The sequence below is a fragment of the Capronia epimyces genome (assembly GCF_000585565.1).
Source record: "Capronia epimyces CBS 606.96 chromosome Unknown aczIQ-supercont1.8, whole genome shotgun sequence".
NCBI lineage: Eukaryota > Fungi > Ascomycota > Eurotiomycetes > Chaetothyriales > Herpotrichiellaceae > Capronia > Capronia epimyces.
This window is the reverse complement of record NW_006912911.1, coordinates 164,630-181,124: the sequence shown is the minus strand read 5'-3', so window position 1 is coordinate 181,124 and position 16,495 is coordinate 164,630. Positions and strand designations below refer to the sequence as shown.

Below are 16,495 nucleotides of genomic sequence, written 5' to 3'. Positions count from 1 at the left end.
CTCAATCTTTCGGTGTACGCTGCAATCGCACACACCGGCCAAAGTCTAGTCGCCAGCGTCACGATTGGTTTCAACCTCAGCTTTAGCAGCAACGCCCTAGGGCCTATGATTCTGCATGTCTTGCTTACACCGGGAGGCACTAGGATCGATGAAGAGGTGGGAATGATACGATGTGGCTGAGTCTGGATATGGTTCGACCATTTGTTGCAGGTCTACATGCATAACTGAGATAATAATGATAACACGTATCGAGAATCATCCATTTCCAGGCATGCAGTCAACGATATCAGACCATTGTCGACCCAGGGATACATGTCGTTGACAGAGGCAACAATTGTAGAGCAAGGATTGCACCAACATCAGATGCCCCTAAGCCCTTCCTTCCAGGTCTCTCGGATACTTAACGCCATTGCACGTCACTAGGCTATGATAAGCACAGGGATTACGCGAACAACTACTGCCAGACGCGCGGACCCTGGCTGTGTCTCAGCATTTAGTGCTGGGCGGCCGGCGACTGGCCACTACTGTGCCAGGCTTAGGCACAGCTCCAACTTTTGGAGGCTGCCCTGTTCCAAGCTGCCGGCAATTCATCTGACTACATAGTGCATATTGCATATACAGTGCGTGCTGCGTCTCACTCTTCTTCAATTCATCCTCTGATCCCTCTTTTCTCCACTGTATTGCCTACACAGTGGGCAATTCTCGAAACTCCAGAAGTCTCATGTTGGAGGAATAGATGCACCTTCGATCAGATCCTACCTGGTCACTCTCAACGCCCGTCCCACACTGCCTCGATCTGATGCCACGGTAGTGACCGTCAGCCGCTTTCCGGGCCTGTTTAAGCAAAAGCTTCATCTTGACATAGTCGGCATGGGGGTTGTCTCAGGCTTTCGAGGCTATGGAAAAAGGAACAGTCTATTACACCCATTAGTCCCCCGGCAGCTGCCGGGAGGAGGAAGACCAGACCACGACGACGGTGGCGGAGGCGGCGGCGGAGGAGTTAGCGGGACTTCTGTAATAGTTGCAGTAAGTATGTCTGCATTCAATGATGAACAGCGTCCTGAAACCATGCAGATCATTGCTGTAATAGTCGCCCTCATCACCCTATCCGTTGTCTTCTATTCCTTCTTGCGACGTTGGAAGATTCAGGGCAAGAGCCCTCGCTATGTTCCTACAAAGTTCTTGAAGAGCAAATGGCAGACGTGGACTCCCGGTGGGAAGTATTCTGCTGTTCGGAACCGAGATCTCTTGTCCACAAGTACGGCATACAATGGCAACGACGTTGGAGGCGCAGAACCCGCAACCGGAGTCGACCGCAATACCAGCGTCAGAAGCGTCATCACCCTACCTGCCTACTCCCACACGCCAAAGGACACAGAGCAGGTCTTGGGTCGAGAAGGGGAGAGGGAGGGAATGGATACAGTCATAGAGTTCCCCGAAACCCAGGAGGAAGAGGAAGCACGGCGAGAAGACCTGATGGACTCACTTTATCAGATCCGCTTAGCTCGTCGGCGTGAAATAGCCGAACGAGAAGAACGTCGGCGCGAGAGAAGAGAAGCTCGAGAAAGGGGGGACACGGCACGCTTAGAAGAGTTGAGGCGACAATCTCAGCGGCGGGCCAGCGAGAGTGTCAGTTCTCTGAACGGTGGAGTCAGCCTTTCCGCTGCAACTCTCCTCGCTGAACACCAATCTCGCGGACGAGAAACACGAGTGTCAAGTGTTGCATACGGTTCGCTCGGAGAGGTCCGACACGATGGTACCAGGATCCGGGCAAACAGCAATGACTCGGAGCGAGGCGGCCTGCTGAGCGGAGCGGCACCCATGGGCGAATTGGAAGGACGCCCTCGACAGCTTTCCGATGCGACTTCAATATCCACTATATCCCGACCGCATACTCGCGATCCTTCCATCAGTGGAAACAGTGTATCCACCGTGGGTTCGGATATAGAGCCTCAAGCAACTCCAGTCTCCCTCCGCCCTCGCAGCTCTCACAGCGATGGGCCTCGAAGCAACACGACAGATTCATCGCCCACAGCGAACAGATTCACGCCGGATGAAAGTACTGGGTCCGACGACATCGGCGAGTCTCGCATACCGCATGATGACCTGGACGAAGTAAACCGACCGCCAGACTATGAGATCCATGAGTGGGGTGATGCTCCTGCGTATGAGCTTGCTGTCGCTCGCCGGGCAGCAAGTAATGCTGCTGCCCACGCTGCCAGGGTTCCAAGCAGGACTCCTAGCAATGCTATGCCCCAACTACCTCAACTCAACCTGCCAAGCATCAGTGTCTCTGTTGCAACAGAACCGAGTACGCCTGTCACACCAGAGCCAGAGGCTAATACGCCTTCAGCTACGACAGGTGAGCGCCACTAGGATCGGCGATTTAAAAGTGATTTTGGCTGGCATCTAGTTCGTACCGGGAATCGATACGAACAAGCTCACCACCAGCACATTTACCGACCAAAAGATTTGGGAAGTGATCTACGAGTATGTTACATCTGGGATGGATAACAGGGTATCGGATCTTCTTCTGAGCTAAGCAATTGTTATGAGAAATGAGGTTCGGTGGATGATTCAAGAAGCATGGCGTTTATATGGTACGATTTCTTTGGGACTGGTGGCATCGACACCATTTTTGGACACGATGTAGATATCTCATCTGGAATTCCTTAACGCCCATTAGTCTAAAGTGTAGGCACAACAAAACATTCACGGGTGCAATGATCAATTTGCGAAGAAACTGGTTGATGGCTTTATCAGATTTTGTTGCATTGGAGGCTCTGCTGAGCATCCCCGTATCTTGCCCTTCATACAAAGCTGGATCGAGAATCACGAATGGATTCCGCCGTCTCCGCCGAAGCGCCGGGAACAACCACGACGTAAACGTGGTCTAGCCAGGACGATATCAATCTCGCTTCAACAGCTTTGACGCCGCCGGTGACAGTTTCTGCTTCGATGGCAATCACCACGTCCCGAAATCGGCCATTCAAGAATTCTTTGCAAGCGACTATCTCTTCGACCAATTATCGCACAATACCCTCAAATCGAGTCTTGAACCATTTGACAGTATCATCCTTGGAGACCTTGTGGTTGCGGCCAATCTTGCCCTTGGCTCGTCTCCGTCTTGCAATTCTGGCACCCGGTCGCGACAAGCAACAGTAGAAGTCCATGCCGTAGATACCGATCGCAGGATCGTACTTGATACCCAGATCAATGTGTTCGGAAATACCGAAACCAAAGTTGCCGGTTTCGCTGAAGTTTTTCTTGCGGAGCTCGTATTCCTTGACCTTAAGGCCACGCTCGAGGATTTCTTCGGCCTTAGGACCTCGGACGGTGACGTGCACGGCAATCTTTTCGTTTCGACGGATACCGAACGATCGGACGGTGTATCGTGCCTTGCCTGTACACAAGCGTCAGTTGTGACCAGATGAGGCTCCAAAGGCCTGCCACGCCTAAAACGTGGAAGTGGTAGACGTACTGTAGACGGGCGTTTGACCAGACAATTGTTCCAACACCTTGGCCGCACGAGTGAGACGATCACCAGACTCGCCGACCGAGATGTTCAAGACGAGCTTGTCAATGCGCAGCTCCCGCATGGGGTTTGTGCTCTTGTCGTTGCCTTCCGCCATCTTGAAAATTGATCTCAGATGGTGGGTTTAACGAGTGCGACAGAGTTTGGTTTGTTGAGTGCTGTGGTGATGCTTCCACTCGGAGGAGCGAGGTCGAAATTCTGAAGTGCGCACCAACAAAGGGCTTGGCGCGCCAAGAGTGTAAATGCGCTAACCCCAATTAGGGACTTCCCATGGATCTGGCAGCCTTTTCGAGTCTTGCGTGAACCAATCTTGACTGACCTCAATCAGAGTATTCTACACGTCTGAAGGGACATTGCCAGTTCGGGCCTGCATCTCTTTCCTTCCACGGAGTGTTGCAGCCATCGTCTGGTGGACGTAGTCGAGCCGCGGCTCAGAACTACGCGTAAACCACTTTTTGGAACCGTCAAACCAAAGTTCATTTTCATCGCATTCCAAGTATCCAGCCGCACTCGTGCGCAATTCAGGGAAACATGGCGAACAAGCAGGGGAAAATGGTACGTCTACCTTCTAGACCCTGGAGGTTTTCAGCTGGATGTTTCAATACTAACTCGTGGTAGCAAAACCTGGTATGCCATTTGCCCAACTGCGCGATACTCAAATACAAACACTAACTGACCGCTCAGATCAACTATCGTATGCGGGTAACCTTGAATGACGCTCGACAAATGACTGGTCAAATGCTTGCATTCGATAAAGTGAGTCTGAGCTCCGTCCCTTCTCATATTCAGCCTCTGCGAAGAAGCCACCACTAACACAACACTTCACCCACAGCACATGAACCTCGTTCTCGCCGACACCGAAGAGTTCCGCAAGGTCAAGCGCAAGCAAACCAAGCCTTCTGCTCCTGCTGCACCTGGCTCAGCAGCGGCGGTCGAAACCGAGGAAAAACGCACACTGGGTCTGGTCATTCTCAGAGGAACAAACATCGTCAGTTGCAGTGTTGAAGGCCCTCCGCCATCTGACCCTTCTGCACGTCTCGGCACATCGGCACCAGGAGGCGCCCCGAGCGCATTGCAAGCCGGGACCGGAATCGCCAGACCAGCCGGTCGAGGACTACCGGTGGGCTTGGGCGGACCGGCAGCTGGCGTGGGAATTGGTGGTCCACCACCGCCGATAGGCCTCGGATTTTCGCAAGGAGGATTTCCTGGAGGAGCTCCACCGCCAGGTTTTGGTGGACGAGGAGTTCCACTGCCCGGAGGTCCCCCACCGCCAGGCTTTGGAGGACCGCCTCCAGGTTTCGGTGCGCCGCCCGGCGGTCCCCCTGCTGGCTTCCAGCCACCTCCTGGCTTCCAAGGTGCTCCGTCAGGTCAGGGCAGAGGATTTCCTCCTCCAGGGTTTGGAGGTCGATAGATGGGGTGATGGAAAAGGACGAAGATGACAGAACATCACCCGGGTCAACGGTGGTTATGGACGATCAGCATGCCCCACACTCGTCTCGAGTGTCGTAAAGGAGTATGTTATTCGACAGAGATCGAGCACTCGTTCAATGAACTGCCGGAAGGGGTTCGCGAACAGAATTGGTATGCCTGCAAAAAGGGAGGGTCATTATCGGTGATGGCCGAGCGGACAACCCAAGCGGCTGCCCGTGTTTGAACCCACTGGGTTGGGAGAGCCAGGGCAGCAAACCCTACACGTGGCATGCGGATCGTTTTCGAGAAGGCCATGAAAGTGTCTACCCTACTCGCGAATGTGTGAAAGCTGGGGCGGAACTTGAATGAGCAACACTATTAGAAGGCTAGCCTCGATCGACAAACGACAAAGGCCGAGTCTACTGCTCAAGGCATGTGTTAGTCCAATCCTCTCTAGCCACGACGACAACGAAGCCGTCTTCATGGCCCAATCTATCTATTGAAGTCCCATATGTATGTGTCATCTTATGGAACCTGGTATCAGTTGTATCGTTTTTGGCCCTTCGATCCCTTGGCTGAGCTTAATTCAGCTGAGGGAGGTGACCTTCTCGGCCGCTTTCCAAATGCGCCATTTGATGCCATCATCAGCCTGGCAAAGTTACATGACCCAACAAAGTTGAAAATTGGGAGATAAGCCAGAGCGAAAGGAAGGGATGGTACGTAGTCTCATAAGAGCCTTGAGCGTCCAACCCTCGGTTCCTCGAGAAAATGATCACGTCAGGTTGCGAATTGCTTACGGAGTACATCTGAGAACTGAGGCCGAAAACGCGATCCTCAGCCTTTGAACGTCGTCTGGTAGTACGGATACATGAAGCACATGTCTCAGGCCAGGAAGCGCAGGCAGGCGGAAAAGGAAGGGGGTTTTTTAAAGCGGCGCGCGGCGTGCCAGGGCCTTAGTAAGAGCCTTAGGGCCCTGTTCAGCTTGGCGAGTTTGGTCGATATGCGGCGAAACTTTCATGTTGGGGTGTACAGAGGACACAGGACGGCCTGAACACGAACGCGACTTGTCCTTTTGACAAGAACCACGGAAGACAGTGCCTATAGAGTCGATAGGCCCCATTCCTCGATTAAGAAATGCCTCCTCCCACCAAGCGCCGACGAACAGAGCCTACGGTCGTCCAAGAGATCACGTTCGATCCCACCGCTCGTCAGGAATATCTCACCGGGTTCCACAAGCGGAAACTACAGAGAGCGAAACATGCACAGGAAATCGCGGAGCAGAAGGCGAGGGCAGAAAGAGTAATAGCGCGGAGGAAGGTAAGATGATCAATGGCCATTCATCTGATCGTCAGGCTTATTATATCGCAAGCTGCGAGAACAACGGAAGGCAGATCTCGAACGACATGTGGAAGAGATCAATGCCATGATCAGACCGATCTCTCCAGACAGCGGGTCGGAAGATGCTGGTACAGACTCCGACGACGAATGGACTGGCCTCTCCGAGCCAGATCCAGAACCCATTGACCACGAAGCGGAATACATCGACGAAGACAAGTACACCACCGTGACTGTCGAGGCCATGGACGTCAGCCGGGAAGGCATTTTGAATGCCCAGGTTGATCCAGACAGTAAAGAACATAAACAGGCAGATTTGGTGGACGCAGAGGACTCGACTTCCGTGAAGAAAAAACGGATATGGAAGAAAGAAAATCCAAAGGATAAGGCCGAAAGGAGTAGAAAGAAGAAGAGAAGTTTCCGGTATGAGAGCAAGGCGGAGCGGAAAGTTTCACGGACAAAAGAGAGATCCAAAAATCACAGACAAGCTCGAGAACGGCGAGCCGGATGAGAATGCCGTCGTTCATCAAAACTATCAACGCTCGCCCAGTATTGAATGCCCATGGTATCGTAGGCGTGTCATGGTCTATGCATCGTGCCTCCAATCACTTGCCAGACGTGGTCGTTAATTCTTCACACAACCAGAATACAGTCGACTCGCTTGCAATCAGATATTTCCCATGCTCTGCTCCAATTCCTGCAACTCCTTTTGCAGATCTGCATGCTTCTTGGCCATTTCTTCGTACTTGGCTTCCCATTCGTCTCGTGCCTGTTCAAGGGCTTGAACTTTGCGCTCGAAGTGGCCAGCCTTGACGTCGGTCTGTCGGAGCCTGGGTCGGATCATTAGCATAGTGATCGCACACAGCAGAGTAGTCGTACTTTTCGTTGGTCTCTCTCAAAGTCTTGTCAGCAGCCTCAGCCTCCTCCTCGAGCAGCTGAAGTCTTCGAGTAAGGGCCTCATTCTGTTGACCGTGCTGCGAGGCTTCACCAGCTGCTGCCTTGGCTTCTTTGATGCTGACTTCTAGCTTTTCGACTTCGCCCTCGAGCAGTTGGTTACGGTGTGTCAAAGAAGTGATCTCCTGCTCCTTCTGAAGGTTCTCATGTTCCAATTGCTTGACTTTGACTTTAAGCTCTTCAGCCTTTGCAGCATTCTCATCCGCTTCGATGCGGAGAGAGTTCATCTTCTGTTGGAAGTTAGCGAATGCGGACGCCATGATGAATGTTGTGGTCGATTGTTGGTAGGTGATTAGGAAGATGGGGAAGCTGATTTCGACAGGGACGATAAAGAAGGAGCCGAAAGATTGACAACAGAACTGGTGAGGCAGAATTGCGACTGTTGTGGCAGTATCGAAATGCGTGGTGCCTGAACGGAGGGGCCTGCAGTGAAGGAAGGTGCAGCTGCCCGAGACGTACCTCCTTGATCCGATCCATGGTGAAAGGCGTTCTATGTTATGTCCAAATTACACTCCAAGCGGGCGCGAGACAGAAATATCAGTGCGGTGGTCGTTGTGAATGGGAGGATTCAAGGCGGCAACCAGATGTGAAGGTGTCCAAAGGGAGAATCAACTGGCGGTCACTTGGGGTGGCCGCAGGAGTCAGCGGTGGGAGGGATAGGCGGATGGAGGGGATGTGGTAGGCTTAGCGGCCCACCACCACTTACTGTAGCAGCTTCAGGGGAGTTTATCGAGACCAATGACCGTCCGCGTTCAGGATGAGGCTCCAGGCTCAACCGTCTGGGCTTTAGGCCCGGTTTCACTCTCCTCAGGACTGCCCAATGCCCAATAATCCATGGGCAGGGGGGGTAGGAAGCCTGAGGAGCCCCTAACCCTAAGGCCAGAAGGCTGCTGTGGCCTAAGGAGCCTGCGCAAACCGGTTGCGAGGGACAACCATGTCAACATCCATCCTCACCTGCGATTTCTATGTGTACCACTGGGAGCTACACAGCGCGCGTCGGCGAGATCCTGCTTTCGATAAACGACATTTACAACCACAACGAAATTATCACACCGGAACTCAGCTACTCGCTTGATTTCCAACAATGTTAGCCGCGAGAGATCAAGAGAATCTCGTTCACGCACGCCAAACCGCCGCCGCCGGAAAGCCTCTCAATCAAGGCGTGCGAGCACTGCAATCGAAAACTCCAGGAGGTCTGAAGACTCCTTTTCGAGCCGCGCCGCATGACGAGAACCGCCCCTTGGACCTAAAGGGCCAGAAGACAGCTGCTCAAGATGTTCCTGGCAAATTAGACAAGAATTCATTTGTTACCCCCTTTGGTATGGCTTCACTGATCCTTGGTTTACGAGCCGGATTTGACTGACGGGTCGACAAGCACCTCGCAACAGAGCACCTCTCGGCGCGAAGACAACCAACGTGAAAGCTCAGGCATTCCAGACGCCTGCACCGTCATTGACCACGAAGCAAGGCCCTACTGCCCAGAAGGCAACCACAGTGCGTCGCTCCGGGCGTTCTAAGATTACAATTGCCCCTTCGGAGCCCATTGAAGCGGGTATCTTGACGGGTCGAGTTGCAAAGGAAGGAGAGCCAGACTTCGGATACGCCCCACCTCCGCCTATTGAGCTTCCAGATCCCCCATTGGACTTCAGCGAGGATCCTCTTCTGACGGAGGAGCTTTTGCGAGGTTACGGCGAGCTATACTGCCATTCGCCGAAGGACCGGAATGGGGTCTCATTACGACTGAAGAGGGAAGAAGATGAATACAACCAACACCAAAAGAAACAGGAGCAAGAAATTCTAGACAGCTGGAACAAGTCCAGCCTCCTAATTGGTGAGGACGTTGATAGACAAGTTGATGCTATGATCGCGGCGGGGCCGAAAAAGAATAGACCGCAGGTGTCCAGAGTAGACACCATGAAAGCCAGGTCTGCCGTTGCAGCACTGTCCGAGTTGCAGCATCGAGCACCAAGAGCCGCTATGAAGCCAACCCAAGCGTCCGAGCAGAAGAAGAAAGGCATCACTCCTCTCACAAAAGCAAAGCACCCTTCAGTGCCACAGCCCTCACTGTCAACACAGTCCCGCGGAGCTGCTCTATCCAAAAACACCATTGGGTTTCCCAAAGCAAAGAAGGCGCCCTCCATAATCCCTACAGGGGCTCAAGATGGATCGACCAAAAGTGGTTCTACTTCAAGACCGAAAAAGATTAGCCATGCTTCCATTCATCCCAAGGATTTTCGCGATTTGTACGGCTCGCCTCCGGTTGAAAGTGAAATGTGGTTCCGACTCAAGGAGTACGAGTTGCTGGAGCAGGACATCTCAAAGGACAACGCCGACGAACCCGAGGACGAGTTGTTCAACACCGAGTTCTTCCCCTTTGAGAACAGTAAACTGGACGATGACGACTTTCAACTACCTATGCCAGAATGAATGTCGCTACTGGCGCGGTTGATTCGCACAGTATTGAGCCAGGACTGGTGGAGGCTGTCTGCACCCAGCTTGGATTCTCTTTGACAACGATCCGTAACGACTCATGATACCAATACCCGGTTTGATTACTTGGTTCTGCTTGGGAGGAGAAGTGTGCAGTTGTACACTCAGGCGTAGCGTTTCTCCTATCATCTGGACAGCGAATGCCAGAAGATATTCGTGGGACAAGGGGGAAATCACGATGCCGTCCAGGCCGAAGTTCGAAGGAAAGGAGTGTATTATTGCGCGCAGTTTGGAGTGCTGAATCAAGGGCATACTTTTCGAGCCTTTTGCTCGGGCAAACTCAATATACACATTTTTGAGTGTCTCTTTTCCCCGACGATATCATCACTATCGGTTTTATATCACGCTGAATCTCCTTGTTCTGTTGAAACTGAATCATGGTTTTCACGGCAACTGGTCCACACCGCCGTTGACACCGCCATTTGTCGACGCCTTGACAAACTCGATTGGAGGCTCGGTAACAGTCATGTTCCAGCCAAAATAATCCTTTACCTTTCCTTGCTGGATCCCTTTCAGAGTTGTCAACAGTTGAGTGCACACGGGGCCCGGTTCCAGCTTTTCGTTCACAGGATATTCAAACTTGTCCCCGCGAGACGTCATAGTAATGCTTTTGATGGGCACAAGTGAGGCGGCCGTTCCCGCGGCCATGACCTCTGTAAACTTCGGTAGTTCCTCGTACTTGATACGGCGTTTCTCCACAGTGTATCCCAAAACGTCCCTGGCGAGCTGGCAGGCAGACTCGGATGTCACAGACTCGATAACGTTCTTGCTATCCGGCACGGCGACGGTGGTCTTGCCATCGTCGACGCGGACACCGATGAACCCTGAGGTCGAGAACTCGTCAATCTCGGTACGGGTCTTACTGTCCAGATGCAAGGTGATTCCGTAGCCGGCCTTATGGGCCTTCTCGCTGTGGCGCAACACAGGAGCATAGTTACCGCCAAGTTTGACACTTCCTGTTCCCTCGGGAGCGGAGCGGTCGAAGTCCTCGAGAATCAGGGCATCAACGGCATGCGAACCATGGTAAACGCCGGTGGGCATGACAAAGACCACAAAGGTATATTCGTCCGTGGGGTTGAGGCCGAGCTGGGCGCTGGATCCAAACAACAGTGGACGGATGTACATGGCGGCACCAGTCTCGTGGGGCGGAACGAACTCGGCGTTCGCACCAACCGCCAGGTTGACACACTCTACGAAAAGCTCTTCGGGGACAGGTGGAATGGAGATGAATTCTGCCGAGCGTTGCATCCGTTTGGCGTTTCGGTCGGGCCGGAAGATGGTAATGCTCCCATCAGGTTGTCGGAAGGCCTTCATGCCCTCGTAGCATTGCACGCCATAATTCAATCCAGGGGCCATGCCGTGGATTGACAGATGTGGAGAGGCGACGAAGCGTGGTTTGCTCCATGATGGGTTAGGCGAGGAGTAGCGGAAAGTCGATTCAATATGGCCATTGACTTCCCGGACTTTGAACCCGACATTGTTCCAGTCTGTAGCTGCGGTTAGACATTCTGCGAGTCGAAGGAGGCCTGGTTCGACTCACCAATTGTGCTGACTGGCGGAGGTGGGAAAGGAGCCATCTGGATAGAGCCACCGACTGATCAAGCGTTTCTATATGGGTTTAAGCACCGGCTGGCCTGGATACCTGTTCCGAAAGATACAATGGAAAGAACTGGCCGTCGAATAATGCACAGTCAAAAGTTTCGCCTCTGGATGTAAACTCGAGGCTCTTTAAAGGTTTAACACAAGGTTTCCTTTTTTTTTCCTCCCACGAAACCGCACTTCGCACACTCCAGCAGGTGTCAGCAGGAGTAAGCAGGAGTAAGCAGGCGAGTGGATTTGACGCGGCGCAGAGTAGGAGTATAAGCAATGAGTCGTCACACAAGACGAAAGGTCGAACCTGGGGGAAATGGGGCCTCTTGGGAGTTCGGTGAGGCGCTGGAATATTGGTATTCGTATTTTGGCGACGTCTGATTCGTCAATCGGCAAGCCGGGAAATATCTTTTTTCTTCGCTGAGCGAGATCGGAGACTGGGATTGTGAGAGAGGAGAGAGGCAAGGCGAGGGCGCAGGCTGCATGTCTGTTATAGGCCAGTCTGTCTCGCCGCTTTACAAAATATACGGAGTACGGAAACGCATATCGTGCCATGGGTGCAGGTTGCATTAATTAGACGTGTACGGATACAGTACTCCGTAATTCCTGAGTATCCGTACTTCGTACTCCGTACACATACAAACCTCCTTGACCACCTGGGCATGGCACTTCACCCAGCTCATATCCACGGTGCATTCCTTCTGGTACTTCCTTCATTCTTCCCCATGTAATATTCGACCCAGAGCATCTAGTCCTTAAGTCCCTCGCAACCCCAACCTTCCCGTTTGCGTCCTTCAAACTGCGCACCATGCCTCGAGCTCCGCCTCCGATCATGGTGGTCATCTCTGCCGTTGCACTATTTGTCTGGTACGTTGTCTGGACAAGCAGCCATGAACGATCTATGACGGCTCTATCACACGCCGATCGATTCAAACCTTTGTTTCCGACGCAGGACATCCCCGTGGCGAGTCCGCAGGTGGTGGCCGGAGAGCCTGTGATGGGCAAGCTAGGAAACGAAACCCTCAAGGCCGAGTTGGGACGAGCAGCATGGAAGGTTCTTCACACCACCATGGCACGGTTCCCAGACAAGCCCACACAGGAGGAGAGCGATGCGCTCAAAAGTTACCTCTATCTGTTCGCTCGCCTTTATCCTTGCGGCGAGTGCGCCGAGCACTTCCAACAGATCCTCAAGAAGTACCCGCCTCAAACGTCTTCACGATCGAGTGCCGCGGCATGGGCATGTTTCGTGCATAATCTGGTCAACGAAAGAAAGGGCAAACCCATATTCGATTGCGCCAACATTGGAGATTTCTATGATTGCGGGTGCGCCGATGACGCAAAGGAAGCCATGGCTGTTGCGGGGGCCCAAAGCAGCAGCATCGCCCAAGGGAACCCTATAAGGCATGAATTGGTGGAAATTGAGGTCGAAGGCCCGACCAGAGGAGGATGAAATCAATGACATCTCGTTCATAAGGCTGTCAACTACCTTTCTCGGCCTAACTCAGCTGGCTGCTAGAACTCCGTCTTCAGCCTGTTCACCTCCGACCCGATTCACAACGACGAATTGCATCCATCCTCTGGAAGCATCCCATTGTTGCGATGATTTAGCCCTTCGATCCGCACTGCCTCGTACGCTCCAGTGTGAGTTTGTCTGACACAACAAGGAGCTGGTTTTCTCGTGGTCAACCGTCGAACGAGCTTCTCACGCAATGTGTGGGCAAGCCGCGTGGGAGTAACTGGTGGTGTCAAGGCCGCATGTGACATTGGCGACTCGACTGGAGAAGGTGGCCTGGCCGTTACCATATTCCCTTCCTCCCCGTTCATGAAGGGATTCAAATTGCGGAAGCCAACATCGACGAAGCACCTCCGGGGAATGTACCAGGTGTTGTCAAAAGCGAATTGGCTCTCTCCGAATCCCGTATATACTGCTGGCATACCCCGGTTGGCGCACTTTTGGCAAGGATGTCTCAGGTACACGTCGAAATCCTGGACGACACAGCCCCGCGCGCTTGGAAATTCGCAGACGTTATTGCGGAATCGATGTGTTGCGGGATGGGAGCACAGAAAGCGATATTGTCTGGTGGTGCACATGGTGGTGCCGGAAGCGCTGGAAGAGATGGACAACGAGATAAACTCGACGGGACGAGGATGACAGTCAATTCTGATGAAGAGAGTTGGTTTAATGAGCGTCTGCTGCCACCACTGTTCGCGCTTGCAGAGGGTTATCTAACTGGGGGTTTTTGTCCCTTCAACAAATGGAGCTGGTGAGAGTCGGCTGTGTCACCATCAAGACTGGATCTTCATGGAAGGGTGAAGGATGATAAGTCACTTCCAGTCTGCTCCTGGCCTGGTTGTTGGACCATATTTAGCAGCCAACAATGAGTTTGTTGCCGCCTTTGTGTGACTAGCAGCTAGATCTTATGAATCGACATCCAGACCGCCACTGACAGGATCAGTGTCGATGTACGAACAAAGAGGATCAACAAAGACGAAAGCCGGCGGGCCCATTTCGTAGTCACCTAAGCAGCAGGTCGGTCGCGGGCACGTACGTACCTTAGAGAGCAGAGGATGTCCTGCCTTAGCAAAGGAACCTGTATAATTCGACGTAACAGAGCTGAGCAACCCGTAGTATATGCCAAATATATTATATATATATACACGTGGTATGTACTCACCTTCCCACCCACCCCTCAGAGAGCCTTCGCCACTGCTTCCAAACTCCAGCCTACAGTGAGTGGTAAGTAGCATATAATACTCCGTAGTCAGTCTTCTCTCCACAATCAATATCTAATATGTGACTGGTAGAGAGAGACCAGGCGGCCTGTCAGTAAGTAATTCGAGTTTCCACGTACCACTGGTTTTGATTCTGGTTGCTGCGGTTGGATTGGGTTAGGTTTCTGATTTTCCTGCAAACGAGGCTGAATATTTGGTATCAAGTTGGCAAACTTGGTGCTCGGAGTGCATGGTGGCACGGATATGTATAATGAATGGCTTAGCTAAATTGCTAACGGTTATATTACCCATTCAGTCATTGCACAACGTCCCCCAAAAGAAAAAGGAGAAACAGTGAAGAGCAAACCTAAGGAGCAGAGATTTCATTGCTTTAAGAAGGAAACCACTCAGGCTAACATGTACCCGAATCCCCCCGACTCCTGGCACCGACGGTCAAGTGTAATCTAGTCGAGTAGTCGACCAGGCGACATCAGCCTCCTCAATCATCCTTTTGCCAGGGCCTCTCCGGCTTCGACCAAGCCATATGGGCGGTCAATGTGAGAAGCGGCTGAGACTTGCCGGTAGATCTGGGGCTTTCGCCGATCATGTTGGCAGGGAAACCCGGGTCAAAGGGCTGGACGGCATCGAGGAAGGCAATCTGTTGGTCGGTGAGCTTGATAGACAAGGCCTTGATGTTGTCGTGGAGGTGCTCGACCTTGCGGCCGCCGATAATGGGGAAGACGTTGGGGGCCTTGTGTAAGACGTAGGCGAGCGCGATGGTCGACAGGGTGTCGACCCCGTGCTCGGCGGCCACCTTCTCCAGCACGGCGCTGATCTTCTCCTCGTCGGGGCTCTGGCCGTCTTGCTGATAGAAGGACGGGCGAATCTGCTCGCCCTGCCGCTGGCGCGCTTCGATCTGCTTCTTCGACTGGAACTTGCCGCCGCCGATGACATCCCACGGCGCCAACGCCATGCCGAAGTGTCGAGCCATCGGGAGAATGTCGCGCTCAAAGTCCCGCCTCATCACATTCCATCGGCCCTGGTACACACTGAACGGCGTCTTGCCGTGGGCCAGCGCGTACGTGTTGGCCGTCGCCACCACCCAGGCAGGCGTGTCCGACACTCCAAGGTAGAGCACTTTACCCTGCTTCACTAGGATGTCGAGGCTATCCATGACTTCTTCGATCGATGTGGTCCAGTCCTAATGAGATCCAGGCGTCAGAGGAAAGTAGCGCTACTTTCCGGGAGGAACAAGACAACAAACATGAAAAGGAGGGTATTGCTGCCACTCACCCACCAGTGGACGTATAGGAGGTCAATGAAGTCGGTTTGAAGCTTCTTCAACGAGTCTCTGACCGACATGTGAAGCGACCGTTTGTGATTGCCCGAGTAATTGACCGTCTTGCCTTTGCCCAGCTCGTGGCTACGGTACATGGTGCTGTACCTGAAGGATGCATGCCGGTCGTCAGCAAGAGAGACGATGCTAGCAAGATAACAAGGGACCGCCCGACATACTTGGTCGCAATCACCATCAGATCCCGATTCTTTCTTGCTGCCATCCACTCTCCAATCCACTTTTCAGATTGCTCGTCTTGGTAGTTGTTCTGCTCGGCAGCAAAATCGTCAGCCGAGGACACCGTTTTTCCAAATAGAGCTGGAATAATAAGGATAGGAAGGGAGAGCCACAGTTGCTTACAGCAGTGTCGATGAAGTTGCCGCCGGCCTCTGCGAATGCATCGAGCAGCTTGAAAGCGTTCTCTTTAGTCAAGCTTCCCATTATCGACGTCCACGCGTCGCCGATGGACATGCCTCCTAAGCATAACGGCGATACCCTGATCCCAGCGGTGCTCGAGAGAACTCTATACCGGCCCAACTCGGTGGGTGGTTCCGGTGCTGGCAGGAGGAAGTCGCCCATTGTTGTATGTGGTGTAGGAGCTGTCTGGGAATGTAGTACTCAAGCATAGATTTTGGGAGCAACTCTCAAAAGAGACTGACAGCCGGCTAGACTTTATATCGCTTTCTTTCGCCTGTAACTTGTGCCTCCCATCTTTTTGGCCGCGGTCGACCGAAACACAGGCGGAAGGGGATAAAAGTAGTGTCGATGGTGGCAGACGCTAGCTTGCAAGGACGCATTGTGAGAGGGCGGCTTGCTTCGTTTCTCACTGCTATAGATTGACCGCCAGTAGTGGAGGAGGAGGTAGAGGAGGTAGAGGAGGTAGAGGAGGTAGAGGAGGTAGAGGAGGTAGAGGAGGTAGAGGAGGTAGAGGAGGAGGACGACGACGACGAGGACGACGACGACGACGTCGTCGTCCTTGGTCGGCCGAACCCGCATTGTTTCGTCCACGTGTGGAGGAAGTGGAATTGCACAGACGACAGGGATCTATCCAGTTAGCGGTCAGCAGTCAGCAGTGTCAGCAGTGTACATGATATTAGGACCGGCCATATCGGACAAGGCTCAGCCTTATTTCC

General features: G+C 52.9%; 9 protein-coding genes across 9 annotated transcripts; 5 read left to right on the top strand and 4 right to left on the bottom strand.

Moving 5' to 3' along the window:
- Positions 1 to 1,068: 1,068 nt before the first annotated feature.
- Positions 1,069 to 2,376, top strand: A1O3_08470 (uncharacterized protein; the record flags this gene model as incomplete). Its single annotated transcript, XM_007738568.1, has 1 exon — positions 1,069 to 2,376. One exon carries the CDS (start codon positions 1,069 to 1,071, stop codon positions 2,374 to 2,376), a length of 1,308 nt encoding a protein of 435 aa, XP_007736758.1.
- A 650-nt stretch (positions 2,377 to 3,026) lies between these two features.
- A1O3_08469 (60S ribosomal protein L11) lies at positions 3,027 to 3,632 on the bottom strand (the record flags this gene model as incomplete). Its single annotated transcript, XM_007738567.1, has 2 exons — positions 3,027 to 3,403; positions 3,482 to 3,632. The coding sequence occupies 2 exons, from the start codon at positions 3,630 to 3,632 to the stop codon at positions 3,027 to 3,029; spliced, it is 528 nt and encodes a 175-aa protein (XP_007736757.1).
- A 434-nt stretch (positions 3,633 to 4,066) lies between these two features.
- A1O3_08468 (small nuclear ribonucleoprotein B and B') lies at positions 4,067 to 4,946 on the top strand (the record flags this gene model as incomplete). The annotated part of the gene is made up of 4 exons (XM_007738566.1): positions 4,067 to 4,090; positions 4,154 to 4,162; positions 4,220 to 4,291; positions 4,368 to 4,946. 4 exons carry the CDS (start codon positions 4,067 to 4,069, stop codon positions 4,944 to 4,946), a joined length of 684 nt encoding a protein of 227 aa, XP_007736756.1.
- Positions 4,947 to 6,079: 1,133 nt separating this feature from the next.
- On the top strand, positions 6,080 to 6,791 carry A1O3_08467 (uncharacterized protein; the record flags this gene model as incomplete). The annotated part of the gene is made up of 2 exons (XM_007738565.1): positions 6,080 to 6,262; positions 6,315 to 6,791. The coding sequence occupies 2 exons, from the start codon at positions 6,080 to 6,082 to the stop codon at positions 6,789 to 6,791; spliced, it is 660 nt and encodes a 219-aa protein (XP_007736755.1).
- A 156-nt stretch (positions 6,792 to 6,947) lies between these two features.
- Positions 6,948 to 7,494, bottom strand: A1O3_08466 (uncharacterized protein; the record flags this gene model as incomplete). The annotated part of the gene is made up of 2 exons (XM_007738564.1): positions 6,948 to 7,110; positions 7,160 to 7,494. The coding sequence occupies 2 exons, from the start codon at positions 7,492 to 7,494 to the stop codon at positions 6,948 to 6,950; spliced, it is 498 nt and encodes a 165-aa protein (XP_007736754.1).
- Positions 7,495 to 8,318: 824 nt separating this feature from the next.
- Positions 8,319 to 9,661, top strand: A1O3_08465 (uncharacterized protein; the record flags this gene model as incomplete). Its single annotated transcript, XM_007738563.1, has 2 exons — positions 8,319 to 8,553; positions 8,610 to 9,661. 2 exons carry the CDS (start codon positions 8,319 to 8,321, stop codon positions 9,659 to 9,661), a joined length of 1,287 nt encoding a protein of 428 aa, XP_007736753.1.
- A 447-nt stretch (positions 9,662 to 10,108) lies between these two features.
- A1O3_08464 (branched-chain amino acid aminotransferase) lies at positions 10,109 to 11,301 on the bottom strand (the record flags this gene model as incomplete). The annotated part of the gene is made up of 2 exons (XM_007738562.1): positions 10,109 to 11,211; positions 11,265 to 11,301. 2 exons carry the CDS (start codon positions 11,299 to 11,301, stop codon positions 10,109 to 10,111), a joined length of 1,140 nt encoding a protein of 379 aa, XP_007736752.1.
- Positions 11,302 to 12,122: 821 nt separating this feature from the next.
- A1O3_08463 (uncharacterized protein) lies at positions 12,123 to 12,764 on the top strand (the record flags this gene model as incomplete). Its single annotated transcript, XM_007738561.1, has 1 exon — positions 12,123 to 12,764. The coding sequence occupies one exon, from the start codon at positions 12,123 to 12,125 to the stop codon at positions 12,762 to 12,764; it is 642 nt and encodes a 213-aa protein (XP_007736751.1).
- A 1,761-nt stretch (positions 12,765 to 14,525) lies between these two features.
- A1O3_08462 (aryl-alcohol dehydrogenase AAD14) lies at positions 14,526 to 15,941 on the bottom strand (the record flags this gene model as incomplete). Its single annotated transcript, XM_007738560.1, has 4 exons — positions 14,526 to 15,227; positions 15,320 to 15,470; positions 15,542 to 15,630; positions 15,723 to 15,941. 4 exons carry the CDS (start codon positions 15,939 to 15,941, stop codon positions 14,526 to 14,528), a joined length of 1,161 nt encoding a protein of 386 aa, XP_007736750.1.
- Positions 15,942 to 16,495: the final 554 nt, after the last annotated feature.